Source organism: Ceratotherium simum, chromosome 34, assembly GCF_057802395.1.
Source record: "Ceratotherium simum simum isolate JZ-2026a chromosome 34, ASM5780239v1, whole genome shotgun sequence".
NCBI lineage: Eukaryota > Metazoa > Chordata > Mammalia > Perissodactyla > Rhinocerotidae > Ceratotherium > Ceratotherium simum.
The window spans coordinates 8,338,135-8,353,295 of record NC_141933.1 but is presented as its reverse complement, the minus strand read 5'-3'; the positions used below and the strand labels follow the sequence as shown (position 1 = coordinate 8,353,295).

At 58.2% G+C, this 15,161-nt stretch overlaps 1 protein-coding gene across 1 annotated transcript; it reads right to left on the bottom strand.

Moving 5' to 3' along the window:
* Nucleotides 1-270: 270 nt before the first annotated feature.
* On the bottom strand, nt 271-12,516 carry PYGM (glycogen phosphorylase, muscle associated). The gene is made up of 20 exons (XM_004437563.3): nt 11,411-12,516; nt 10,263-10,364; nt 10,090-10,168; nt 9,902-10,005; nt 9,391-9,522; nt 8,013-8,124; nt 7,839-7,921; nt 7,277-7,420; nt 6,845-6,937; nt 6,461-6,607; nt 6,153-6,316; nt 5,726-5,840; nt 5,093-5,194; nt 4,614-4,761; nt 4,447-4,505; nt 4,177-4,318; nt 3,537-3,744; nt 1,112-1,246; nt 836-902; nt 271-722 (listed from the first exon to the last, which is right to left on the bottom strand). The coding sequence occupies exons 1-20, from the start codon at nt 11,651-11,653 to the stop codon at nt 573-575; spliced, it is 2,529 nt and encodes an 842-aa protein (XP_004437620.1). The 5' UTR covers nt 11,654-12,516; the 3' UTR covers nt 271-572.
* Between the last annotated feature and the right edge of the window lie 2,645 nt (nt 12,517-15,161).

Below are 15,161 nucleotides of genomic sequence, written 5' to 3'. Positions count from 1 at the left end.
GCCCCCGGCAGCGTAGTCCGGGAGGCCTCTGCCCAAGCCCCGGCTCCCAGCCCCGGTGGGCCCCACCCAGGCGGATGCCCCGCCCCCGGCCAGCCTGGCAGGCCGCTGACCTAGTATGGACACAGCACTGGGAAGACAGACGTGGAGGGTGACGCCTGGAAGGGAGCTGGAGAGTCCCCGGCCCCGCCCCCACCGGCCGTCCCCCTTTCGGAGAGGACGCACCTGCCGCGGGTGGGGGTGACAGCGCAGCTGCTGTTGTGCCCGCCCAGAGCTAAAAATATTTCCCAACAGAGAGAGGAGAAAGGAGGCTCTCAAGGAGAATCAATTTATTGGGGAGTGGGTGCAGTTGGTCAGACCCATAAATAGGAGCAGGCAGGGAGCCGGAGGACAGGATGGGAGCAATGTCCTTAGTCAAGGTGGACACTGGGACTTCGAGGCTGGGTGGAAATGGGGGTTCCAGGAAGAGGCTTAGAGATCTAACTCCAGTACCCCACCCTCTGGATGAGGAGCTGGGGCTGGCCCAAGGGATTGCAAACAGACTCAGGGGCTGGTTTAGGGTCTGGTCTGGACTCTCAGATCTTCTCATCAGGGGCCAGCAGGCGCTGGCGGGTAGGCTCCACGCCCCAGATCTCTCGGGCGTACTGGGCAATGGTGCGGTCGCTGGAGAATTTGCCTGAGGTGGCTATGTTCCGGATCACCATCTGCGTCCACTCTCTGGGGTTCTACAGGCCAAAAGGGAGCTCTGAGTTCACTCTGCCGATGGGGTGCCCCCCTTTCACCTCATCCCAGCCAGGGCCCGTAAAGCGCTGCCTACCCCTGGCCCAGGACCCCTCACCTTGTACAGGGCGCTAACTTTCTCCTGGCATTTAATGTAGTCTTCATAATCTGCAAAGACCTTAAACCTAGAGGGGAATGGAGAGGCAGGAAGCTCCTTGAGGTCAAGGGCCAAACCCATCCTGTCCCAGTGGACTTCTGGGGGCCTGGACAGGATGCAGCTTCCAAAGGAGCCTGGCCGCAACTGCCCAGGACCCCTGTCCAGCCTCCCCACCGTGCCCGAGCCCTGCGCAGCCCAGCAGCCCCAGCTGCGAGGCTCCCCGGCCGGCCAGCTCACCGGTCATGGTGCATGAGCATGTTGACAATGTCCTTGAACAGGTCGGGCTGTTTGGGGGAGAAGAAGCCGCTGCTCAGCTGCTCGATGACCTGCCGAAGCTCAGGAATTCGGTCGTAGTACTCCTGGGCATTGTACCTGCGGAGAGGAGCTGCTGTCAGCCGGGAGGTCCCAAGCACCAGGGTCTGAACCCAGGCCCAGCCTGCTGCCACCCTGTCTGGAGCTGCCACATGCCCTCTGGAGCCCCTTCCCTGGAGGCCCTCCCCTTCTCTGCTCAGCTGTCCGTCCTCCAGTGTGTGGATGGGGAAACTGAGGCCTGGAGAGGGCAGAGAGGTGTCAGAGCCACGGCCTCAAACCAGGTGCCCTTCCTCCCCCAAACCACCGTCTCTAACCAATGTGCTTCCTCCAAGAATGGCTTTTCTCCCACCCTCTCCCAAGTCCATCCCTGGCCTCGCCTTCAAGCTCCGGGAGGAGTCAACAGGTACATCCTCAGGAATGTCCATAAGCTCAGACTGTCCAGCCAAGCTCAGCACATCCCCAGCACCAGCTTCCCTCCAGTTTCCACCCTCTGAGGCAGCACAACCATCCCTCAGCCACCTGGGTTCCAAACCCTCCCCAAGGCCAGTCGCATCTCTTTCCTCCCCTCCCGGCTTAGAGATCTAACCAGAAACCAAGGCCACCTCCTCAACAACGTCCCTAATCCCCAGCACTGGCCTGCTGCAGGCGTCTCCCCCTGCTTTATGGTGTCAGCCCCCACACTGGTCCCCCACCTGCTCTTGGCCCCGTCCAGTCCAGTGTCCAACCTGCAGCCAAAACTGTCCTTCTAGAGGTTAGTTCTGAATGTGTCTGACCTTGTTCAAAAGATTTCACATCTCCCTCCTGTCCAAAGGACCAAGTCTGAACTTTCTAGTCAAGCCCCACAGGAGAAAGTCCTTTCAATATTTAATGCCAGCTCTCGTAAGCTGTTGGTAGGAGTGTAAACTGGTACTGACTTTCTGGAAAACAATTTGGCAATATGTATCAAGAGCTTTAAAAATTCATACTTTTTGACTCAGAAATAGGCCCTTCTAATAATTATCTTAAGGAAATAATCAGAGATGTGGACATAGATGTAAAAGGTCGGCCATCACGGTGATATTTATACTAAAGAACAGGGAAAATCAACTTGAATGTCCAACCATATGGAACTAGTTAAATAAGTAACAGCCTGTCCACAGGATGGAACCTTATAAAAACTTCTAAAATATTTTGAAAACTATTTAATGACATGGAAAAATATCAGGATTCAAAACTGTACATACATTATTCCCATCTCTTAAAAGCTACATATATACACACACATAGCAATACACAAAGATGGGGCCGGCCCGGTGGCGCAAGTTGTTAAGTGCACGTGCTCCGCTGCGGTGGCCCGGAGTTCACGGGTTCGGATCCCGGGTGCACACCGACACACTGCTTGGCAAGCCGCTCTGTGGCGGCGTCCCATATAAAGTGGAGGAAGATGGGCACAGATGTTAGCCCAGGGCCAGTCTTCCTCAGAAGAAAAAGAGGAGGATTGGCAGATGTTAGCACGGGTAGCACGGGGCTGATCTCCTCACAAATAAATAAATAAATACACAAAGAGACGTGTGGCTTTAAATCTGAGTGATGAGACTATGGATGACAGTTATTTTATTCTTTGTGGTTTTGTATTTTTCCAATTAATGAGCATGTATTGCTTTTATGATAAGAAAAAAATCATATTTTAAAATAAATTTTTTAAATGCCACGAAAATGTCTCCTCTGAAGAACTGCGTTTCTGACTACAAGTACAGTTGTAACTAATGTCCTCATATTTCCCTTTTTGCCATGGCTGCCAGGGAGCTAAGAATTTAATTTTACTTCTAATTCCAGAGAAAATATGATTTCTTAGGATTGATATAACATTCTCTTCCTTTTCCTTCAATTCAGTGCCACTTCTTTCTTTTTTCATTTCATTAAACCTTATTTGTTATAAGTTACCTCAAAAGTTTTCCAGAATCCTGATGGCCATGACTAAGACCTTGTGCAGCCTGGGCCAGCCTTTCCAGGCATGCCTCTTGCTCCCAGCCCTCCCCTGCAGCAGCCACACTTCAGTGCCCCCTGCCCATGGACTGTGGACTTCGGAGCCCTTGACCCCCATACCCTTTCTTTTTTTTTTTTTTGTGAGGAAGATCAGCCCTGAGCTAACATCCATGCCAATCCTCCTCTCCTCTTTTTGCCGAGGAGGACCGGCCCTGAGCTAACATGCATGCCCATCTTCCTCTATTTTATATGAGATGCCGCCACAGCATAGCTTGACAAGTGGTGCATCAGTGCACACCCAGGATCTGAACCTGCGAACCCCAGGCCACCAAAGCGGAGCGCGCGCACTTAACCGCTGCACCACTGGGCCGCTCCCCGCCCATACCCTTTCTGGTCAAGCCTGTCCACGTCCTCCACCCGCATGCCGAAGATGAAGAAGTTCTCCTCGCCCGCCTCTTCTGCCATCTCCACGTTGGCCCCGTCCATGGTGCCAATGGTCAGAGCCCCATTGAGCATGAACTTCATGTTGCCAGTGCCTGAGGCCTCGGTGCCTGCGGTGGAGATCTGCTCGGAGAGGTCCGCGGCCGGGATCACTGTGGGGCGGCAGCAAGGGACAAGCTCATCTCCAGGAAGAGCCCACCCCGGCTGGGAACTCTGGAGTTAGGCTGGCCCCAGACGGAGCCAGCTTCAGAGTCCCCTCCACCCCAACCTTCCAGTCTTCATCAGCTGAGTCTCCTCTCGCTGCCCCCCCACCTCTTGCTGATTCTAGAACATCTGGGATCCAACCTGGACTCCCCCCCTGCTCCAATGTGTGATTTGAGGGGCACCAACAGGCCCATCTCCCCCGTAATTTCACCCTCTACTGTCTGAAATTCCACCATTAGGGGGACATCTTCATGATTTGTGCATTGTCCTCTCCAGACTCTTCCTTAAAGTGCAAGTACCCCAGGAGGAGGTGACTAATACCTCCTCCAGGACCTGAACTAATCAGAGCCTCCCTAGGGTCCCCGCTGGCGGCACCCCACCTTTCTCAGCCAGCGAGACTCGGTAGTTCTCCAGGAAGATCACGCGAAGGCGGTCTCCCACCACCGGGTCGTGGTTGACCACATCCCCAATGGCTGTGACGAGTTTGATGATCATCTTGGCCATGTGGTACCCAGGTGCGGCCTGTGGGGCACAATCTGGGGTCAGCTCCACAGCCCGGCCCCCCAACCCCCTATCCTGCAAGCCAGCCAGGCTGACCTCAACCTGGACATCAAAGGCCCAGAGCCACAGCCTGTGGCCCGGCTTCTCACCTTCCCTCCAATCATCACAGTTCGAGGCACAAAAAACTTATTGGGTTCCTTCTTGATGCCTGTGGAGAAACAGAGGATCGAGTGAGCCCGGCTTTCCCGCTGGGCATAGCTCCTGACAGCACCCGTCCGGGGAGAACCGAGAGCCAGAGCGGAGCCCTGCCACTCACGGTTGTACAGCGTGATGACGTGGAGGCAGTTGAGGAGCTGGCGTTTATATTCATGAATCCGCTTCACCTGGACATCGAAGAGTGAGTTGGGGTTGATATGGACATTGTATTCCTTCTCTAGGTATGCAGAGAACTTGAGCTTGTTTTCCTAAAGGCAGGGGACAGGGCAGAGCTCACCAATAGGCCTCAGCCTCCGGAAGTCCTACAGTCTCCTTTCTTTCCCAGGAAGGTAGAGGCAAGAAGGCTCACTTGCCACCTCCATCCACTCCTGCACCAGGGCAGACATTGCTAATCAATGCCGGCACTCTTCCAGTGAGGTGGGATGATGCCTTCCTGCTGTCGGCTCCTGGCAACTTCTACCAAAGGTCTGAGGTTGCAGGAGAGATGAGCTCTATGGGCCATTCCTGACCCAGACATCGGTCCCTCCAGCGCTCCACTCGGGCCCTGGCACAGGTGTCCCAGGTGGCAGCCCTCTTCACCTGCTTCACTTTCGCCACATCCCGGATAAAGGCCTCATCGTCCACGTAGGAGAGCAGTTTGCGCAGCTGGTCCAGGTCTGAGATGTATTCCTCCCCGATGCGCTGGGGGCAGATGGCTCTCAATCAGGCCCATGCCCCTCCTCCATCCTCCCTCACAGAGGGGACCCTTTCCAGGTCGGCCAAGCCCCGTCCACTGCAGACAGCTCCTCCCTCTCCCGCCTCGAAGCCAGGGCATGGTGGGTGTGTGTCCATTCCTCCCGTCCTGACCTTGAGCTCTGCTGGCTGACCCCACCCGACCCCAGCAGCGCTTCCTCCCAGCCTTTTCCTCAGACAGGCAATGACCTCGAGGCCCTGCTCCCAATCTCTGCCCCCTCCCAGTCTCACTTCAGATATGACCTGTCGATGACCCGCTCCATTAGACTGTGAACGCCACCAGGCTGACCTTCATGGCCAGGCCTCCATTAGCCTGTGGGGCTCCCTCATGCCAATAAGAAAATGGGTCCCCTCCTCCAGGCACATACAGGGCTTGGGAACGCAGTGCAGGATGGATTTCAGCCCTCCCTGGGCCCCCTACAGTGAACCACCTGCACAACCGTACCCAGATCCCTGCAGTGACCCATGTTGACCTCTCACCTCGGCAATGACCTCTGCCAGCCCGGGGTTACACAGAACCAGCCAGCGCCGAGGGGTGATGCCGTTGGTCTTATTCTGGAACTTATGAGGCTCCAGCTCGTAGAAGTCCTTGAAGCTGCAGGATGGGGGTGGGGGCTCACCACTCACCTCTGTGGGATGAAGGCCTCCTCCCTGGGGCCCCTACCCTGGTTTCTTGATGAAAGGGGTCTGTAGGGGTGCTGTGTGTAAGACGGGGTCATCTGGGGACAGGACTGTACTAGATGGCAGGGCTATGGTGCCGTAAGAGCAGTGCTACCTGTGGAACGGGCCAGGTGGGGACGACCGGGAATGGTCGGGGGAAGGGCAGTGGGGGCGGGGTTTGGAGTGGGCGGGGCCCAGCGGGAGGGCGGGGCCCAGCGGGAGGGCGGGGTCTGGGAGCGGGCCTCACATGGTCTTCTTGAGGATCTCAGAGTGGATGCGAGCCACACCATTGACGGCGTGCGACCCAGCGATGCACAGGTGGGCCATGTTGATGCGCTTCACTGCGCCCTCCTCCACCAGCGACATGCGTCGCAGCCGGTCTACGTCTCCTGGGAAGGCGGCGGCCACCCGCTGTGCCCGGAGAGCCCAGAGCTAGGACCGGTCTCCAGGTACCCAGGTCCCCAGTCCCGTACCCCAATCCCCGCCAGAGTTTCAGGACCCACGCTGCATACACCCTCCACGCTCCGCCCTCCACCCCATGCCTCGTCTATTCACGTTAAGGAAGCGCTGGTTGATCTCATAGATGATCTGGAGGTGCCGGGGGAGCAGCGTCTCAATGAGGTGCACTGGCCAGCGCTCCAGGGCCTCAGGCAGCACTGTGTGGTTGGTGTAGGCACAGGTCCTCACTGTCACATCCCATGCCTGACAGACAGGGCAGGGAGTCAGGACCCTGGGGCCTTAGCCCCATGGCTCTCCACACACTGAGCAGCCAGGAGCCCGGGCCCTGCCCCTGTGGTGCCAGGTTCTAGAACACCCGCCCTCTGGGCCTCACATTGCCGTCTGTTCAGTGGGAGCTCCACTCGCATCCCCCCACTCCCCAGACTGGGAAGGGAACCTGAGACAGAGAGTCAGGCAGGGGTGGAGGGGTCCTGAGCCCACCTTGTCCCAGTCCAGCCGCTCCAGGTCCACCAGAATCCTCATCAGCTCAGGGATGGCCAAGGAGGGGTGGGTGTCATTGAGCTGGATGGCCACCTGTGGGAGACGAGGGGCTGGGAGTCAGTCCCGGTTCCAAACCAAGGCGATGGTCACTGTCCTTTGCCCCTTCAGATCCCCTCCAAGAGCCCCGCATGATTCTAGGGCTGAGCTGGGGGCGGAGGCCCTCATGGGTGCAGCTGTGGGGCGGAGGAGGAGGAAGCCCAGGTTCTGTGCCTGTTGATTGAGCATCCTGAGCAGGTCACCCTCACATGCGCACCCCGCCCCCAGCCTCCACTTCCTCATCTGCACAATGGGTGGGGCACGGTGAGGCTGGAGGGGAGAGTTGATGGCACACATGGCAGGAGGTGTAGAGGGCAGCTCCCTTGGGCCTGGTACCTTATCCGGGAAGGCATCGAAGCTCGTGCGCACGGGGTCGCGGCAGCCGAACTTGGAGGACTTGAAGCGGCGGATGATGTCCTGGAGTGTGGCAGCCACGACAAAGTACTCCTGCTTCAGCCGCAGCTCCTTTCCCTCGAAGAACTGGGGACAGTGCAAGGCAGGGCGGAGTCAAGGTGGGGGCGTGGCCTAATGCTGCTGTGGGTGTGGCCAGGAGAGACTCCACCCACACCGAGACCCCTGAGCCTGAACTGTCCCCACCTCCAGGACCCAGGGGTCTTCCCCCACTAAAAGTAGTGATGGGGGACAGTGTCAGGAGGGGGGCATACGAAGACCAAGAGTATTGTGGGCAGTCCAGGGAACAGCTCCTCCAAAATGCCCTTCCCTGACCTGCGGCCCCCAGGACTCAGCCGTCCTCTTACTTAAAGACCTGGGAGAAGAACAGGGCACACAGGGGCCAGCAACATGCCCTGGGTATGACTAGGGCACCAGCGAGTGTCCCCTCCTTGCCCCCCTCTCCCAGGCACTCGGGCCTCCTGCCCCCAGCCCAGGGGTGACATACATTGTCATTGGGGTACAGGACACGAGAGATGTTCTCTGCCAGGTTGCGGTCCAGCACAGCCTGGATGTAGCCACCGACATTGACTGAGGGAGTGAAAGGGGGGACAGTGTCAGGCTGGGGCAGAGCGGGGGCTGTGGTGGGCAGGGGCGCTGACCACCGGCGGGACGAACTCACAGTCCTTGAGGTTGAAGTCGTTGGGGGCCTTGGCGGACCACAGGCGCATGGTGTTGACGAAGTTGTTGCGGTAGCCAGGCACGGGCGTGTCGTAAGGCATGGCCAGCACCACCTGTGGGGTGCCCAGGGCGGGGTCAGGAGCTGGGCATCACCGGGTCTGCCTCGTGGGGCCCTGAGAGCTGGGACTCCAGGCTTCACCCCTGCACTCCGCCAGCTCCCAACCCCAGGTTCTCTTCCCAGCTCTGCAACCCAGCAACCCAGCAAACCCCTCAACCTCTCTGGACCTCATCCGTAAAGAGAGGATGCCCCAGTGTCTCCCCACACCCCCAGCCCCGCCTTGCCGGGCTGTTGTGAGGACCCGGGAGGAGGCAGTGAGGAGCCCAGAGCCCAAGACCACTCTGCAGTGACGGGGATGAGCTGGCCTGCCTGGCCTGAGCACAACTTAAAGGACACTCTGGGCTCATGAAAAGGCTGGGGGACCCAGGGGCTCGGCTGAAGGGGTCATGGAGGTCAAGTCCATCAACAGATTTATGCCTGGTTGACCACCAGGCTAATTGGCACTGACTGAGGCTGGCCCCACCCCCCCAATTAGCAAACATCAATAATTGCTCCCAATAACTGCCTTCCCCCCCACAACCTGGGGCCGGGGTCACATCCCTCCTCCAAGGGGCATCACCCTCCCTCCCCAACACCAAGTAGCCCCTGACTGAAGCAGGAAGCTGTAGCTCAGAGAGGGAAGGGACAGGCCCAAGAGCACACAGCCGGGCAGGCAGCCAGAGCCCCTGCTGGACCTTAGCGTGATTGACAGTGGAACAAATGCCCAATTCTGGAAGCCTAGAGGTTTCTGTGCAGCCATCTGGAGGCCGATGACCTGCAGCCACAGCAAGACGACTGACTGAGCTGTGGTTGCTTCAGGCTCCCTCTAACTTGCTACGTGACCTTGAACAAGTCAGTTCCCCTCTCAAGGCTTTAATTTTACCCTGGTCTCCCTTTCTGGGCTGTTGCTTTGCTTCCCATCAAGCCCCCAAGTCAGATGTGCGGGGGAGTCAAGTCACTGTGATTATTCTTTGATGAGTCTTGTGGAATGGAGAGGAGCCAGGTCAGAGCAGGGGAATTGACGGAGCAGGGCAGCCTCTCTCCTCTCAGGCTCTGCACTTGGCCTGGCTCCCTGTGGCCCTGTCTCCAGCCTCTCCTGGCTCGAGCTGTGTGACTTTGAGTAAGTCACTTAACCTCTCTGAGCCTCAGTGTCCTCCATTGTAAAACAGCGCTGGGTCCAGGAGCCTCCAGGCTCTTTCTCTCTATCTCCTTGTTTCCTCTAGGCTCCTTCTCCCCCTCCCTCCCACTGGAGCCTCCCCCCACCCCCCGGCTCCGCCCTCACCTGTGTGTCCACCCACTTGACCCCCTGGCTGGTGTGCTCCACGTGGCCGTAGAAGTGCACAGGCAGCATAAACTCCGGTCGGGCCTTCTCCCAGGGGTTCCCGTAGCGGAGCCAGTCATCAGCCTCCTCCATCTGCGCCCACGGCGGGTCAGGGGAGAAAGGAAGGCAGCGTCAGACCCCAGCTCACACCACCGCGGCGGTGGGTAGGGCAGGGGCAGTGGCCCTGGCGTGCCCTATGTGGGGTGTAAATTAAGGGCTCCGGGGTGGGCCCTGGTCTGGTGCGGTATCCAGTGCGACATGGTATGTGTATGGGAGTCTGAGCAGATCCACAGGTGTGAGCCACCTGCTCCAGGAGTGACCAGCTGGCTTCGGGGCCAGGGGGAAGGGGCAAGGATGCTTTCCACCGAGGCTGGGGCTGGTCCTGGATCTATCCAGAGATGGATGACCAAATAGGAGTCCTCTCCGTTGAGTGGGACGGGCCCCCATAAGGTCAGAGCCCAAGGCTGCTCACCTGCCAGCCCCCGCAGATCTTCTGGTTAAAAATCCCGAACTCATAGCGGATCCCATAGCCATAGGCAGCCAGGCCCAGCGTTGCCATGGAGTCCAGGAAGCAGGCTAGGGGTGCACAGGAAGGCGGCATCAGGGACTGGCACCGAGGAGCCCTCTGCCCGCCCCAGCCCTGCCGCCCTCTCCGCTCACCCGCCAGCCGGCCCAGGCCTCCGTTGCCCAGGCCTGCGTCCTCCTCGATTTCCTCCAGCTCTTCCATGTCCAGGCCCAGCTAGAGCGGGGAGGGTGTGGCAGTGGTCAGGGCCAAGGGCCAGCAGGTGAATCCCCCAATCCCTAAGGCTCGCCCCACCTCCATCCCCCCGCACCTGGTAGGTGGCCTCATCACAGGCATTCTCCAGGGCCAGGTTCACCATGGTGTTCTGTAGCGTCCGGCCTATGTAGAACTCCAGAGACAGGTAGTAGATCCTCTGCCCGGAGAGACAGACGGGCAGAGGAGGGCGGTCAGGGCTGCCCACCAGCATTCAGCCAGGCCCAGCTGGGCCTGCACCTTTCACACTTCCTGCCCCACTCCTAGGCCCCAGCATGTTCCAGCCCTGTCTCCATTTGTTTTCTTCCCATCTTAGGCTTTGGGACTCAACAGACAATGTTCTGGTTCCAGCATTTTCTCCGACTTTGGACAAATCACTTTTCCTCTCCGAGCCTCAGTTTTCTCATCTGGAAAATGGGGCTGGCCATATCTACCTCAGGGATTGAGGTGCTTGGGGGAGGTGAGACCCCTTTCCGTGCACACAAACTTCCCAACAGCCCATCAGGGAGTCAGGACCCAGGGAAGCACCTGGAAGTGCTCTCCAAGAGGGGAAGGCCAAGGCTCAGAGAAAAAAGTCATTTGCTCAAGCTCACAGCTAGAATCCCATCCTTGCAGTACCCAGTTCCCCTCGGCCCTCAAGCCTCAGCCCCAAGAAGGGGATGGAGAGGCACCAGGATCCAGGATGCTGATGGTGCCTGGTCTCCAGGTTTCCTGGGTCCCCTCCCTGCCCCACCCGCCCGCCCCTCCCCCACCGCTGCCAGGAGTGTCAGGTTGCTGACATTTACCAATGACCCCAACGGACACTTGATCCTGCTGCCCCAGCTGCCCCAGACGCACCCCACCCGCTGCACAGGCAGACCACACACACATTCAACGACACATCCCTCCACTTCGGGTCCAACCCAGGCCACAGGGGTCTTCCTGCCCACCAGCAGCCCCTCCATTCTCTGAGTGGAGGCTGGGCCTTTGCAACCAGCCCACCTGACCTAAACTCCCGACCTGCCCCCCTAAGTTTCTCCTCCTGGGTTGCCCCAGCACCCACTGCACCTGGCACCCCTGGATCCTCGAACCTCAGGAACCTGGAGGGACCCTTTATTTTGCTGCAGAAAACTGTGACCCCAGGAAGGGGCTGCTACTTGGTCAAGATCTCCTAGCCCTGTGGGGGTCCCTCAGCCTGTTCCCCACCCGGGGTGCCCCAAGCTGCACCTTGGGGTCCTTCTCATAGTAGTGCTGCTGCGTGCGGATCCAGCGGCCCACAAGGTGGTCGCGCACAGTGTGGGCCAGCGCGAAGTAGTAGTCTCGCGGGGTGGCCACATTGCGGTCTTTGACGAGTGTGAAATGGAGGTGCCGGTTGAAGTTCTTCTTCAGCTCGGTGACATTCTCCACGCCGGCCAAGCCGCGCACGCTGATCTGCTTTCTCTTCTCCTGGTCGGTCAGGGGCCGGGACATGGCTGCAGGAGGGCGAGCTGGACTGACGGCTGGACAGGCGGCCGGACAGGCGGCCTCAGCAGTGCCTCCAGCCAGGCAGTGGAGATCCCCAGCTGCCTGGGGATTTAAAGCCGGGCTCTGGGCAGCATGCCCCGCCTCCCCCCTCGAAGGGATGGTCTTGGCCTGGCAGCCCAGGGAGCTATTTTGGGGGCAAGGGGAGGAGAGGAGAGAGGGGCAGGGAGAGCAGACTGAGCTCCACACAGGCCAGGCCAGGCCCAGCCTGGCTCTTTCACAGCCCTGCACTGACCCATTTCCTCCAGGCTTCACACACTGGGGTCTTGTCTTCTGTCCCCGCCTTCTGCAGGAAGGCAGAGTGCTGGCTTGCGAGGCCAGAAGCTTTACTGGAGCTGAAGGGCTGATTTTGGCTAAGAAGTTGCCCTGAGCTGGGCGCTTGTCAGGTTGCCCTGAGCTGGGCCCTTGTCCTGCGGTATAGAGGAAGGATGGGGCAGAATTGTGGGCTGTCAATCAGGGCTCCTTGGAGAGGCCCAAGGGGGCCATCAAGGTGGGGCAGGGGTCAGGAGGCCCAGCCTCCATCACAGCAGCTTGGCTTGTTTTAGACATTTGCCCAAAGAGACTGCAGTCTTGCCTGCAGGCTGGATGACCTCTGGTCAAGCTTCCATGGTGGCCGTACACCGGGAGGCTGTCATTAGCTGCACTCGGTGGCAAGGCCACATGTGGCAAGAGGGGCCAGGACCCCCCTCCAGGCTGAAGGGCCAGGAGCTGAGGGTCAGGGTGCCCGGGACAGAAGACGTGCGGCTAGCAGAGGACACTGGCATCTGAGAGAAGGGGGCCATGGCCCTGGGTTCCAGGGGATGGTATGGGGGAGGTCGCCTGAGGCAGAGCCAATGCCCCCACCCCACCCCCCACCAAAGCCAAGCCACTCTGAGCTCCCCCTGTTGCTGTCTCTCAAGGAGCTCTGAAGTGACCTTTCGAGAGGGAGGAGGGATGGTCAGATTACAGGCCAGTTTTGGCTAGGGGCTGCCAGCCTGGAGCAGGGGCCCCTGGGAAGTGTAGTCCTGTGGGCCCACAGGGGTAGGAGAAACTGAAGCATCCTCCAGCCCACTCACAATATTGGCCAGTGGTAGTAGGTCTCCCCCAGATGCAGCCGCCAGGTAAGTGATCAGCGGCCTTCTGCCACTCACCCCTCCCACCCGGGGCCACACGTGGGCCAGGGTTCACAGCTGTGGCCTCACCTGTAAAACAGGAGCCCCTGCCCCCCAAGAGCTTTACATTGGTCTCCATGGCTCGCAGCTTCAGGCCCTCCCTTTAGAGGTTTTGGCTGCTCTCAATTCACCACTCACGTCCTGGCCCCTGCACTGATTTGCTGTGTGACTTTAGGCTGCTTGCTTTATTTTCCTGAGCCTTGGAGTCCTTCATCAAATTTATTCCCTCAGATGAGAATATAAATCCCTGACCCATCCAGCTGCTGCCTCCTCATCTTGTGGAGGCCACCTTTGGATCCTGCTTTGTTCTTTGAGCAAAAGGAGCCCAGAACCTTGTGCTTTTGCGAAAAATGCCTGGGCCTCCCGGGGCAGTGGGCCGGTGGAGGGGAAGAACTGAGTGTTCTGGTCTGAGGGCCAACGAAGCAGGTCAGAGGCCTGGACAGCTGCAGGATGCTATTGAGAGCCTGGTTTGGGGAAGGCCAGGCTGTTTCCAAGGACTCTGGGCCACAGCAAACCCAGCCCAGAACCCCCGCTCAGTGCAGGGGCGAGACTGCAGGTCCTCCCCAGGTCTTCCGGTGCCCGAGCCCTGCTCTGCCCCCGCCCCCCCAACAGCATTACCATGAAGATCTTCCATAGCGCCAGATTTTCCTTATAGAGAAAAGACCAGGAAGAAAATACCAAAATGCGCCTATACAGATGTAGTGGGAACATAGAAAACATGGAAAACATAGAAAACATGGAAAACATAGAAAACTTTTATATATTTTCCAATTTCTCTTTTTAAAAAGTCTTTTATACGTTGTATTTCAAAAAGGAATGGTCCTTTGGTCTCTCCACAGCTCCCATGCTTGGCCTCTCCTGGGCTGTCCCTCTGCGGGAGTTCACCCCACCCCCCTGGGCTGGGGCCGCCTGGCCTGTGCTTCCTCCTGGAGAGCTGCTCCGAGCAGGGCTCAGGAGGCTCCAGGCACATGCTGATCCCTCGACAGAGCAGCGCCAGTTACCCGTGCTGTCACCTCACACCCCAACTGTGGCAGCACGCTTGGCCACACAAACCCCCTTCGCACTGAGCCCTCATTGCAAGATTTTATTTTGCTGCCACTAAGAACCTGCTCCCAACAGACTCTTCCTATTTTCTTATCCCGCTCCCCAAGTTAATTCCATCCTTCCCAGCAGCCGGCCCCAAGGCCCCTCTTCCCGCCATCAATCCAGTGATCGCTCTTCCTCTGCACCCAGGGCACCTGCAGAACCGGGACACGTCCCATTTCTACTGAGAAACAAATGCACTCCAGACTTGTTTCTCCAACTGCCTTTCTCGTGGGTTCTCTGCTTTGTTGTGTCAGTGGCCACCGCTCAAACTGTTCCCAGGCTTTTTCCAGGGGTGACGCAACCCCATGGGTCCCTCCTTTATTTTGCACGCCCCCGCCCAGCATGATGCCACCTCGCACCGCCCTGTTTCCCCATGTCCTCCCCTCCTTTGCTCCCCTTGGTGGTGCGTGTGCAGATTCATCTTAAAGAACTCTGAAAGCTCTTTTCCAATCTGAACACACTCAAGGTTGTTTATGTCCGACTAAGTTTCTAACCACAAATCCTGTCTCCTTCCCTACACCATCTTGGGTTTCTCCAGAGCACTTGGCGGGGTCTCAGTAACAGAGCCCTATCGCTGACCTTTCCCAACTGGCATTCCTTTCACCAAGCAAGCTTTGAGTGGGTGGGGACACTGCTGCAGCAGCAGAAACAGGAACAAGGGATGCCTGGCCCTTTATAACAAGAGGGTCAAGGAGGCTTTTTCCTCCACCCCAGGTGTCTCGAGGGAGGCGGGGGGAGCATTTCTCGTCTCTCCCAGTCTTCCACAGAGGCAGGTACTTGCCGGCCTTCCTGCTGTCTCTCTTCCATTTCAGGGCCTCAGGCTGCCTGGAGAAATTTTCGGCCCAAGACTGATGCCTTCGTCAGCCACTTTGTTACTCTCCAAACCTTAACAAAAGCTGACGGCAGGGAACAGAGAGGGAGTGAGCACAGGAGTGGAGCTGGCCCCAGGGGAGAGAGACGGAGATAGCTAGGCTGTGGTTAAGTCATTTATTGATTTTATTTCTAAAACCCACATAGCGCCACTTTGCCTCTTCCAGAGCTTCAAAGAGCTAATTAACCGCCCAATGAGCCCACCAGGGAAACCGAGCTTGTGGGGGAAGCAATGAGGCGAAGCCAAGGTCAAAGAGGGTAGCCAGGCCCTGGGCCCTGCCCCCATTCCGTCACTTAGGGACAGAGAAAAAATCTTTCCCTTCTCCCTTTTAGTCAACAGATTTACGGTT